Source organism: Plasmodium fragile (assembly GCF_000956335.1).
Source record: "Plasmodium fragile strain nilgiri unplaced genomic scaffold supercont1.67, whole genome shotgun sequence".
Classification (NCBI taxonomy): Eukaryota; Apicomplexa; class Aconoidasida; order Haemosporida; family Plasmodiidae; genus Plasmodium; species Plasmodium fragile.
Genome location: NW_012192647.1, coordinates 106,361 through 118,411, shown reverse-complemented (window position 1 = coordinate 118,411; position 12,051 = coordinate 106,361). Strand labels below are relative to the sequence as shown.

General features: G+C 34.3%; 4 protein-coding genes across 4 annotated transcripts; 3 read left to right on the top strand and 1 right to left on the bottom strand.

The window, feature by feature from the left end:
• Window positions 1-695: 695 nt before the first annotated feature.
• Window positions 696-2,921, bottom strand: AK88_04570 (uncharacterized protein; the record flags this gene model as incomplete). The annotated part of the gene is made up of 2 exons (XM_012482180.1): window positions 696-852; window positions 2,701-2,921. 2 exons carry the CDS (start codon window positions 2,919-2,921, stop codon window positions 696-698), a joined length of 378 nt encoding a protein of 125 aa, XP_012337603.1.
• A 1,076-nt stretch (window positions 2,922-3,997) lies between these two features.
• Window positions 3,998-5,652, top strand: AK88_04569 (uncharacterized protein; the record flags this gene model as incomplete). The annotated part of the gene is made up of 2 exons (XM_012482179.1): window positions 3,998-4,063; window positions 4,231-5,652. The coding sequence occupies 2 exons, from the start codon at window positions 3,998-4,000 to the stop codon at window positions 5,650-5,652; spliced, it is 1,488 nt and encodes a 495-aa protein (XP_012337602.1).
• Window positions 5,653-5,934: 282 nt separating this feature from the next.
• On the top strand, window positions 5,935-6,504 carry AK88_04568 (uncharacterized protein; the record flags this gene model as incomplete). Its single annotated transcript, XM_012482178.1, has 1 exon — window positions 5,935-6,504. One exon carries the CDS (start codon window positions 5,935-5,937, stop codon window positions 6,502-6,504), a length of 570 nt encoding a protein of 189 aa, XP_012337601.1.
• Window positions 6,505-10,931: 4,427 nt separating this feature from the next.
• Window positions 10,932-11,847, top strand: AK88_04567 (uncharacterized protein; the record flags this gene model as incomplete). The annotated part of the gene is made up of 3 exons (XM_012482177.1): window positions 10,932-11,124; window positions 11,232-11,303; window positions 11,654-11,847. 3 exons carry the CDS (start codon window positions 10,932-10,934, stop codon window positions 11,845-11,847), a joined length of 459 nt encoding a protein of 152 aa, XP_012337600.1.
• Window positions 11,848-12,051: the final 204 nt, after the last annotated feature.

Here is a 12,051-nt window from a genome sequence, read left to right as displayed (position 1 = left end):
TAATTATGGGTGACGGGAAGCCATATAGGAAGCTGTTCGTTTGCATTTGCAAAGCCTTTCATCCGTCCCTTAGCACATATAATACTATTCCATCCCGAAAACCATTCTCCTAAAACTTAATTCAGTCATATGCGCGCTTTATGCACATCATCGTGCCTTCATGATTTCCGGCATACAGTTGTACGTACTTCCCAGAGTCATTCGTTGTACACACCACGCGTGTAATTCCTTGCGTCCAAGAAAAGAAAAAGCAGAGAAAGAATAAGAGCAGAATTGGACGTAACGCTAAAACAACTTAAAGTTGATTCCAAAAAAAATAAATAAATATTTGTACAAATGAAAAATAATAAAATAATAATAATAAAATAACGTAAAAACACAGAATGCCTGGACAATATTACGCGCGCAGCATCCAAGGTAAACTGTTGCCACAGCCCCGACAAAAAACAAAATGTACATATTCAGACGTCCGAGCACATATATTTAGCAGTAGACGTAGGCTGTGCTCTTGTACTGTCACGAATACAATGTACCATGAGAAAAGTACACACAACCGATTTAGGGCCATCGCGCGCAATATGTTTTCGTAAGCGCGCAACATATATGCCTTTATATTATGTACACCGCTGACAATAATTATTCTGGAACCACAATTCTTCCTGTATTCAATTTTGTCCCATATACTTCTCACGAGTTCACTTCTGAAATTGGTAATCATCCCGTGTGAATACGATGTCGTGCCACGTGTGATTTGTGTGCGCAACCACATATGTGCCTCCTGATGATTTGAAGCTTATGTATTTCCGCAGCTCATGATATTTGAGAACCCCGTGAAATATGAAATTAGTTACTCTGTACGGGCGCCAGAAAATTTGGCGTAGGAAATTTATTGCGTCCTATTATTGGTGTACAGGCCCCCTGCTGTGTTCTGTTTATAATATTCAATTATAACCCTTCACCCCCACCCTGCGTACTCTGTTCGTTCCGTCACGTGGCAACATGTACACACAGAGTGGAACTCAAGATCCCCTTGCCGAGGTCTTAGCTCGTTACCGAGTGTGCTTATTCATTATCGCCCGCCTGAATACACATTCCTCATACTGTCATAAGCACTTTTTCCAACTTTCCCGTAGAACCCTTTGGAGCATTCTCTTGACCAATCCATTCATTGTATCTGCCCAAGTGCGCGCACCCATGACGTCCATATTTTGCCTTTCCTTTATATAACTTCCGTCTTTCCTTAATGTACACGTGTGACGTGCTCACAGGATGCTATGGCAATGATGCCTCCCACATTTGTCACCCCTACACGGTGCTCGTCGCATAGGCACAGTAAATATTCGCGCCAAAATATTAACTGCTGCTCATAACAGTGTTGCTCTGAATGGAAGGTGAGTGGTACCATACGTGGTCATTTCGTAACCAAGAATAAACGCCACGTGGAACAGTGTATACGTGGTCAGACGCATTTTTCCGCCAATTCTAATCGTTTCCTGATATAGAGGCACCATATATACCTGCTGCTTCTTTCATTCATCCATATTACTTATGTTGGTCTTTCGGATGTCTTACCAGTATCCTTCCATTGTTCCGTAGATATGCGGTCGTCCATTTTTCTTAAAAGGAAAAATTTCTTCCTCATACGTATATTCGAGGAACGCAGGGCAGCAGCCACTGTTTCCCTTGTTCCTCTTCTACATCACATAGCTGATGAGTCATGTAACATCTTTTAAACGCTGTTCATTTTCATTACTATTATAATGCGGGAAAAAGGACAAGGAAAAGGGAACAAAGAACAAGAAAAGAAAAGGATACTATTGAATTACTTAATGCAGTCCTACATTCTAAGAAAACGTCCGATGCAGTGTATGTAGAACATGGAACAAAAAGAAGGGCAGCAAGGGGGAGGGACGTTCCCATCCAGTAACAGTTAATAGGCACACTGGGACACACGAATTAAGAGAATTCTATAAATGTATAATGTACTATATGTAATCGCATGTGTGTTAATAATATAGAGAACGTATAATATATACGGCGCCGTAGAAATATAAGGGGGCGTTCAGTGTACACGCCGGCTGTATAATATAGAGTTCGATATTTCCGCCTCCTCCCATCCACCTCGAAAAAATTATCAGTCCTATTCTACGTAATCCTCGTTTTCTTTCGCCTAAAAAGGGAGCATCAGTGTACTCATTCCGACTTATTCCTTTTTCAGTCGAAAAATGGATTCTTTCCCTTAATGCATACATTACTCACAACATACAGAGCGCACTACATTAATGTCCCGAAATCTCCTACGCAAAAAGTGGGAATACTGCTACTTGTCCCCTATTATCAGGTGAACATTGTCATATAAGGTAGAAGTTATTACGGTTTCCTATATACATAAGGACTATACAGGCATATATCACATAGGAAAGAAAAGGGAAAAGTAAAAACATCCACTTACATTTCTGCCTTATGTCATCTTCTCTTTTGTACGAAACTTATAGAATGTTCCAGAGCAGTACACTTCCGACAATAACACCCTGTACCTTCCAGAGTAATATTGTCCACATTCATATTCTCCAAGTTCCTACCCACCATATACGTATTTTCTGCATGTATACTGTCCCACATTCATTCTGTCTACATTAATATGTATAAGATGTATATTCCTTATTTTGATATGTCCAATTTTAATACTTCCCTTAATACCGTTTTCTGCCATTTGAAATGGCTCCCAAATTACCACATTTTATGATGCATATTTTGTTAACAAATATTTTAAATAATATCCTGTCGTTGTGCATATAGGAAAATATGTATGTTAAGCCTAAAATCTCTAAAACCCTAGAAAATTCTACTGTTCTAATGTACACACGATTTGCCTCCCCATAAGTACATTTCTCCATTATTATATCCACAATTAAAGCCATTGAGTTGTTCGTGCATATATAGAAATTCGTTCCTACTATAATATATGATTCCGCCGTTCATTCTCCATCGTTAGAAAAATGCAATATCGCTTTAAAAAGTGCACAATTATCTCTATAGAAAATACCCCGCACCCTAATTAATTCTAAATCATATAATGAGCACTGAAAACGATGCCCCTACTTCCGTGCCCTATTATATCTTCTAATTATACCTTTATGCATATTAATTTTATATTTAAATTATATATATGGTTACCTACAACAGAAAAACACTAAATTGCATAAAACAAAGAATTTAATTAGGACGTTTGTATGTCAAAAGAGTAGAAGTTTCCGGGTGTAAGAATCCTATAAAAATCAATACATATATATAGAAAAAAAAGCAAAAAGGACAATCTTACAATCCTTGCATGTATAATAAAAAAAAAAGAGAGAGAAAATCACATAGTGTTTACATATATAAAAAAAAAAAAGAAAAAATAATAATCCTATAATTCATAACATATATATAATTAAAAGAACATTCCTATAATCCTCACACATGTGTTAAAAAAAAAAAAAAAAAAAAAAATCGTGTAGTGCACACATATTAAACAAAAAAATAGTAGCAACATAATCCCCATATATTTAAGAACAAAAGAACAATCATATAATCCATATGCATACATAAAAAAAAAAAGAAAAGAACCATTCTATAATCCCTGCATATATAATAAGGAATTGAAAAAGAAAATAAAAAGAAGAAACAAACAAACAACAATCCTGTAATCCCTATATATATTTTAAAGGGAAAAGAGGAAAATCATATAATGTACATATATATATATATAAAAAAAAAAAAAAAACAACCGCGTTGATCTTCGTGCGCAGAAGAAAAAAATGAGAAGAAAAATCGTGTAATGCTAACATATATTTTAGAAAAAAAAAAAAAAAAAAAAGAAAAGCATCATGTAGTGCATATGTATATATAGAAAAGAAAAAACAAAACAACAATCCTATAATTCATGCATGTACATTAAAAAAAAAAAGGAAAAAAACATGCATTACATATATGAATATATAAAGGACAGAACAACATGATGTTTCATGCGAATCTATCAATATTTAGCTCTATACTGTACTCTAAGCAATATTTTCACGATGTATGATAATAACTAAGGCATTCTCAAAATGCGGAATCCTATTATTACCTCCATTTTTTTGCTCCCTGTAAGAAATTAAAACCTTCTCTTCATTCCTTCTAACCTAATACTTGCGTAATGTATAACGCCCCAAATACATCTTTTCCGCTTTTGTTCTTATATGTTAGCTAATTGAACTTGGCACATCATGGAAGAATACGGCCGAGCAAAATGACACTCTCGGTGTCAGGATCAGTAGATTACTAATGGTTGAAGTGGATATGCAAACACCAGAACAAAATAATACACTTCCCGACAGTCCTAGTCGGGATCCCTTTAAGGAACCAATCGTTCAGGCTAAGGAAGAAGCTGCGAAGGACAAAAGACCATTTCTTAGGGGAGAAACAAACGTTCCTTCTGGAGAACCAACTCAGCAATCAGAAGAACACGAATTGTACAAAAGACAATACGTCCCAGTTGATTCCATACCTGATCATATCATAAAATGCTTCAAACCATATGAAGATATAAGTCATATGTATAGGGAAGAACCAAAAAAGGAGAAGAAAAAGAAGATGAGCAAAGACAAATTACGTAGAAGGAACAATAATGTAAATCATCGTGCATTCCATAAAATAGATGAGTATGAAGAATTAATCGACAGGTCCCTAAAATATGATGAAAAAGGTCATAGAGATAAAAGGGATGAATTCTTATCTGGGGATTCTAGAAAATTAGACAGAAATGGAACCGATAATTCGATTGCATTTCATTACGAAATGACTTGTTTCGATGAAAGATTGACAGATTATGACATAAATGAAAAATTAGAACAAATCGAAGAGGAACCTCATACATGCGAATTACTCTCATTATACTGGCAATCACACAGAAATGAAAAAGGCAAATATCTTTCTCTTAAAAAATCTTTGAAACAAAAATTGTTAGAATTGCAAAAAGAACAAACTATTGCAACTCACGCAATACTTAACAAGCAATGGAAACAATGTGAACAGATCATTAATAATAACTTGACAAAACAGCACGAACATGTTAGTGATGTATTTTATACCATGGTTGCAAAGGAAAATTGGAGCACACATGAATTCGAGAAGATTTTATATGATTTCAGAGAAACATGGAAACAAGTAACCACTAAGGCAGCAGACGAATGTATAGCCATTATTGGAGAACCAATTTCTTTGGAAGTCATATACGACGAGAATGACCCTCATGTCTTGGGGATGCGGGTTCCAGGCTTTACAGTTCCGGGTATGCCGTATGGCTCCAGGGGGAAATTAGATTCCAAAGTTGGATCAGAGGGGTTATTAGTAGCTACACAAAATGAGGCACAAGTTGAAGAAACGGAGGAAAAACCCAGGGGACTTTATAGTTCCCTAGCGCGAACTTTACGTAGAAATAAAATATGGATTCCCTCTCCAGTGATCCTTTTCTGTTTATACATATATATGATTTTCGACCTTGTTTTCGGTGCTCCCGGTAGTACAGCTTTCATGTGCGTATACATAGTTGCAAAGGGCACAATTCTTATACTATTGATTGTGCCATTGCGGTTGTATTACCTAAAGGAGAAAGCAAAAGCTGCTTAAGATGAAGAAGAAGAACCAGCTGAACAAGTAAAGGAGAAAAAAGAATACTTCCTAAATAGATACCTCAATTATAAAAAGCTCTGTAAGTACATGGACGAAGCTTTTGAGATGGATAATGATGATGACACAGAGCAAGAAAAAAGAAACAAAAAAAAAAAGAAGTGGCCGAGAACAGCGTGCACAACGCAAAAAATCGTAAACAAATATGCAAAGGAAATATCAAAAGGCCGCAAAACATCATCATGATATGATAAACAAGATCATATAGATGATACAGAGAAAATGGACGACGAACTACTATTTGGAGAATTGAACAAATTAGAAAATTACGGAACGCACAAAACTACTGCTTTCTATTATGAAATGACTTGTTTAGATGAAAGATTGAGCGATTCTGAAATAAATAAAAGATTAGAAGAAATGGAAGAAGAACCTCATAAATCGGAATTACTGCCTTTATACTGGCAAGCGTACAGAAATGAAGAACAAAAATATCTGCTCCACAAACTCGTAAACCCAAGAACCAGCCAACCCATTAAAACTGTCCAAAAATATAGCACGACCTGGAAGAAGTGTGCAAAGGTAGTTCGCAATAATTTTACAAAACAACATGAACATGTTAATGATGTATTTTATACAATGGTTTCAAAGGAAAAATTGAGCAGAGATGAATTCCAAGAAATTCTAAATGACTTTAGAGCTTCATGGAAAGATGTCACCCTTAAGACAAAGAACGAATGTATGGCCATTCTTGAAGCGCGACCTATCTCAGAGTTCAAGTTCTCGAAGTACGCGAGTTCAGGATTCATTGCTGAGGGTGAACATTATAATATTATAGGGTTCTTTGCGTAGATTCGGGCTTTATGATTTAGAGCACGGGGGTTCAAGTTTTAAGGATCGAGATGTAGGGTGCAGACCCCAAGTATGAGGACTCCGTCTGTATTGTTCAAGCGCCCTTTTTCCATGTGCAATGTGTTCAGGATTCAGTATTGTCCTATGTGAAGCGTATGATTCCTTAGTATTAATGTCCTCGAGTACTATTCTGCGGATAGTACTTTGGTCGTCGTAGTACACACATCTGTACAGCACCGACATTACGTGTGTATTGATCCCTCAAGAACATATGCGTGTATTTCGTTACCATTATTTGTAGAGTAACGGTGTACGTTTGGATGGTTTCCGAAACGTGTACATTTCCGTGTATTATTATGATATGGACAGTACTGACATGCTCGTGGTGATGTGGTGTGAAAATTGAGTGTATAGGGATAGTGCCATTTTGCGAAGTGCACGGATATTCTAGAAGAACTGTTTAGTCAAGAGTATTGATGTGTTAGAATTTTTAATGGTGGTAATTAAGCATGTTCCCGTAGTAATATTATGTATAAGTGCACTATTGGTTGAGCTATTATAGGTATAACCTGGGGTGTTATTATATTTGAAGAGCACCAATGTTTCTGCGGATTGGTGTGTACTCATGATTACAACACTACTTGGAATATTATTATATGAACGACTTATATATGTAAGTTTAAGGGCACCATTATATAAAGGGAACGAGGTGCAAAAATCCTGGGATTCGCCCCGAATACTATTAATAAAACAGTGTCGCCGTTGCTAAAATATCAAAAGGTGCGGTGAGGAGATCGATGTGCCCGGAATAGCTCTGACACAAGGTTATATGAATACGCATATGATATTAACGAGTGGTTATTTTGTAAAAAAGCATAAAGGCGAAAGAAGACGGACATGTTGCGACAAGAATGACAGTAATGAAGTATATACGTGGGGGCAAATTGGACACACCTGACCAAATTGTCCATTTTGAAGGAGGAAGGAATATATAGGTAGAACCACATATAGATGACTTAGGAGTATCAACATATGGGAACATGTACATGAAGAGGGAAGTGTGAAAGGCAGCGTAACAAAATGTGTCCAAAAACTACTTTAACCGACAGGAGTTAATTCCCTATCAGACAGTCGGATAGTCCACTGCAAATTTTTGTCTATTTTAAAATATATTCGATTGCTTGCAAATAAAGGGAAATATATGCAGGCACGAATCTGATTCCATATATTAATTCGTGTGATGCTTCCTTCTTCTTTTTTTCGTTCATATTCAGTGCCATTGCTTGAATTACCAAATTTGTAATTTTATTACATTGAACGGGGTCGTAGTGCCCCGTGTTATACATGTTTGTGATTTTACACCTAAAAGTGTATTTATTTTTTTCTTTAAATTTTAAAAACTTTTTTAAGACATAATTTGTTTTCGTAAAAAATATAACAAATTCCTTGGTGTCATCATCAAGTTACCGCGTTCGATATTCTCACAGTTAATGCACGATGTTCTTTTCCTCGTAGTATCCCACATCGCAATTATGGGGGAGGGCTTTTGTGTTTGTCACATGGGTCATTATTCTGTTCAATATTGCAGCTTATAGCTCGTTAAACGGCTTCGTTATGGAAGGTGTGTTCCTCTTTTCAGGTATGCTCCTGTTGCCTTTACTGGACACAAGAGTTATTGTAATTTTTTGGAATGTTTACGTGAATTTCCGTTCTCTCTTTTTTTCCTGGTTACTTCTTTGGATATTATAATTAAGGAACAGGTGAGTGTTGTTTCCTAAATTGTAACAGTCACCCACCCTATTACACACAGCATGATTGTAGCTGCTGAGCCATACGTTAATACTTAGTCGGTTCGATAATGTGTACCCTTTGATCGTATCGTGTGAGAATATTTTGTGGCAGACTGTTATACATAAGTGCAAGGCTTAGGGTTTACGAATCACGCATAACCCGTTTTGTTTACAAGAAGGAAGAAAGGTAGGAAACAGAAACAATATTATATATAATTTCAACAAGAATGAGGTAACTTAATACAACCCCCAAACAAATTAACCAATAGAATGTTTTTTCCTTTTTTTTTTTCCTTGGTACATTTCTATAAATAAACAATTCGCTCACGATATGCAAATATTTTTACGTTTCTTATAATTAGAAAAAATATTACTATATTGCAATATTCAAAAATATTCTCCAACGATGTTGTATGATTCTTTTCCTAATTTTCCTACTTAATCTAATCTGTTTATTCATTTCCTATACAGAATAATACATTTTGTACTACTGTTAGAATAACTATAGATAAAAAAATATAAAATGCAAGTCTAAACAAACTATCATTAAATGTTGTAGTGGAACCCATAATTATTACAATATATAGAAAAAAACTTCTAAGAATTCATTTTTCATTCTAAAAAAAAAAAAAAAATAGACCAATACGTTAGCTTATGGAAGAACCTTCACCGCTTCCCTTCTATTGGGTATTCCCACATACATTCGTAAGGTACTATTCTAATGGTAGAAATAAAAATGATATACGCCATTTTTTTTGCCCCTTTACATGTTTACTCTATTAAAAAAAATTATGTAATAATGTCTAAATAAGTGCACCTTCTCAAATGATGAATATTTCCCTTTCATTCTTTAGTCAACATATAAGTCGTACAACTAAAATAATTCATATAATATATCAGACAGAACAGCACTTGCAGAATCAGATCTCTCGAAAGAACAAAAATATGCAGCATTAAAGAACACAATCCTAAATTTTTTAGAAAAAAATGATGATCTTTTCGGACAAGGATTAAGTGCACTAGTCCATCATGACGCTTTTAGAGAACACTTTAAGTGATTTCATACACACAGACGCTTCCCAAAAAAATGCTGTTTACATCAACACGAGAAAACGGATTCTAAAAGGATTTTGATCCATACAACAGTAGTGATAATTATTTGGACAATACTGACCGATTCAAAATTTATGATAGCTCCCATGATTGTTTGAATGAATTAGAGCGTGCAAAAAAAATGGTAGAACAAAACCAGTTAATGGAGCAAAACGGAATAAATCTAATACCCAAGAACCAGATGAAAAAGAAGAACAATATGATATCCGCATTCACATACCACAAAATTCATGTCGTAATATATGTGCTCAATCTTTAATTTATGATTATGAATACAAAGGAAAGAATAATAAATGAATAAGATATATAAGCCGAGTGAATTAACTCACAAAGGCTTTGAAAGAAAAAAAAAAAAAAAAAAATTATGAACATCGTGTGTAATTCTAAATGATGTTCTGTCTATATATTATTTCTCACCCTTTTACAATATCAATAATCCATAACATGAATGGCAAAATTGACAGTAAAATAATAGAAATAGACAGGATGAAGTTGGCTTCACGTGTTATATACTAAATTCCGTATAATATATATATTATATATTATATATTATTTATTATTCTTCTGCCTTCTTTTTACAAGAAATAGGATCGCACAATGGTGAAGATACCTGTATATGAAAAAACATATCACATGTATGTCATAATAAACAAAGGAAACTATTTCAATTCATTAAATTTTACAAAGTCTGTTTTATCACAAAAATGGAATTGCTTAATGTACATATAATCGTTCCACTCTAAAAAAAAAAAAAAAAATTATTTTCTTCTTTCCTTCTTTTACCTACTTTTCCTTCTACACATTTATATAAAATTCAACGTTGCCCTGCAATCGAATGATGGATCGACCTGCAAAGAATCGTGTAATTCAAAAAAAACGTATAACCCTTGTCACTGGTGTAAACCCTTGAACCATAAATTTAATCTTCTCCATGAAAATATGCTCATAACTATTTTTCTGTTCTTCTTTTTTTTTTTTCCCATAACTATGGAATATATACTCAAAATTGCACTTGTTCCTTAAGTATTTTAATTAAATAACCCCTAAATATTTATGTGTCCTTTAAAACAAATACACTACTTGTAAAAATAATTCTTTCTCATATTCTGGCAAAAAAAATTGTTCCCGGTCCTAAAAAAATTTTTTCAAAAAAAAAATGCCTCGTTTGTCAAAAATTAATTCCGCAACTCCCAATAAGAAATTAAAGGACAGCAGCAGTCACGTTACACATTCCTGTGAAAGGATTCAAAAAAAACATAATCTAACAGAAAAAGATCACAACCAAACATGGTGTTTCCAACATTCAAGAGTGTACTTCCAGTTGCTTTTTCATATGTTCTATATTCGGTAAAACTACATATTCAGCTGCGACAACGCCATGCAAGGCTTCTCTTTTTCTGCGGCACTCTTTTTTTTTTTCTCCTTTTTTTTTTTGGACTGTTGTATAAGTTTGGTCTATTGACCATGTCTGATATATACGTAAATCTCATTTGTAAACATGCCACAGGGTAATAAATCAGTACGATGCTCATACAATATCGGAATAGAAAAATTCTAAACGCTCAAGAATTTTGTCCGAATATTTTCCCCAGAAAATTGGAACAAATGCAGAAAAGTATAAAGAAAACGAACACGAACAACATGATAGCGGAAGGGTTGCAAAGAACAAATTATAACACAACTGGAATGTCAAAATATCATGTACTTATTTCAAGAGGTACATATACAAGGCAGCAGTTGGGACAATTATTCTTCACAAAATGAATAATTTGACAGCCACTAATGGTAAAATCATGGAAACACCTATGGGCAAGTTTCGAGCAGTGTACAGGAAGCATATGAAATTCCAGCAGAAGATCCCTTCCAAAAATACACCACTTGCAAGTATTAAAAAAAGTAAGAAAATATCTTAAGGTACCTTTAAAAGACGTAATAGTCAAAATAGACATGCCTTGAAAGGTACTAACACTATGCATAGGACAGCATGTAACAAGTAGCATGTCCATATAATTTACACTCGCAATACAAATAGTGCTAAAATTACTGAAGGACGCGACACATCCATGAATATTTCAGAATTTTAAAAATAATTATCTGAAAAACAATTAAAACGAATCATTAATAATTTAAATGAAATCGTAACTGATAGAGAAATTATTAATATATACAACCAAGTTGCAGCAATTGAAAAATACACATTCTATGAGGTACAGAAAAATTGTACTTTTTTTTTTTTTTTTGGACAGAGTTAGCAAAAGAGGACAATATAACATATAGTTACGTAGTTAGAGACTATGATGTAAAATTCATAAGCATCTACCATTCGAGTTACGTCAAATTAGAAAACGAAGTTCACCATTATGTAATGGACTTAATCGTTGACAACACATTCCATGAATACGTCTTTTCTAATTTTTTAAATAAAATTCAATATTCTTGAGAAGAATTTACTTTTAACAAGGATTATGACACCGCAATTTACTTTATAAAAACAATAAAACGTTTTTACAAAAAGGGAATATAATGATTCCTGTTTTAAAACAAAAAAAAATATATACATCGTCCCCTCTTAACAATAAGTACAAACTCATACAATATCCGAATGCCATTACACATCACGCAGACGTTTGAACAAGTGGATGAC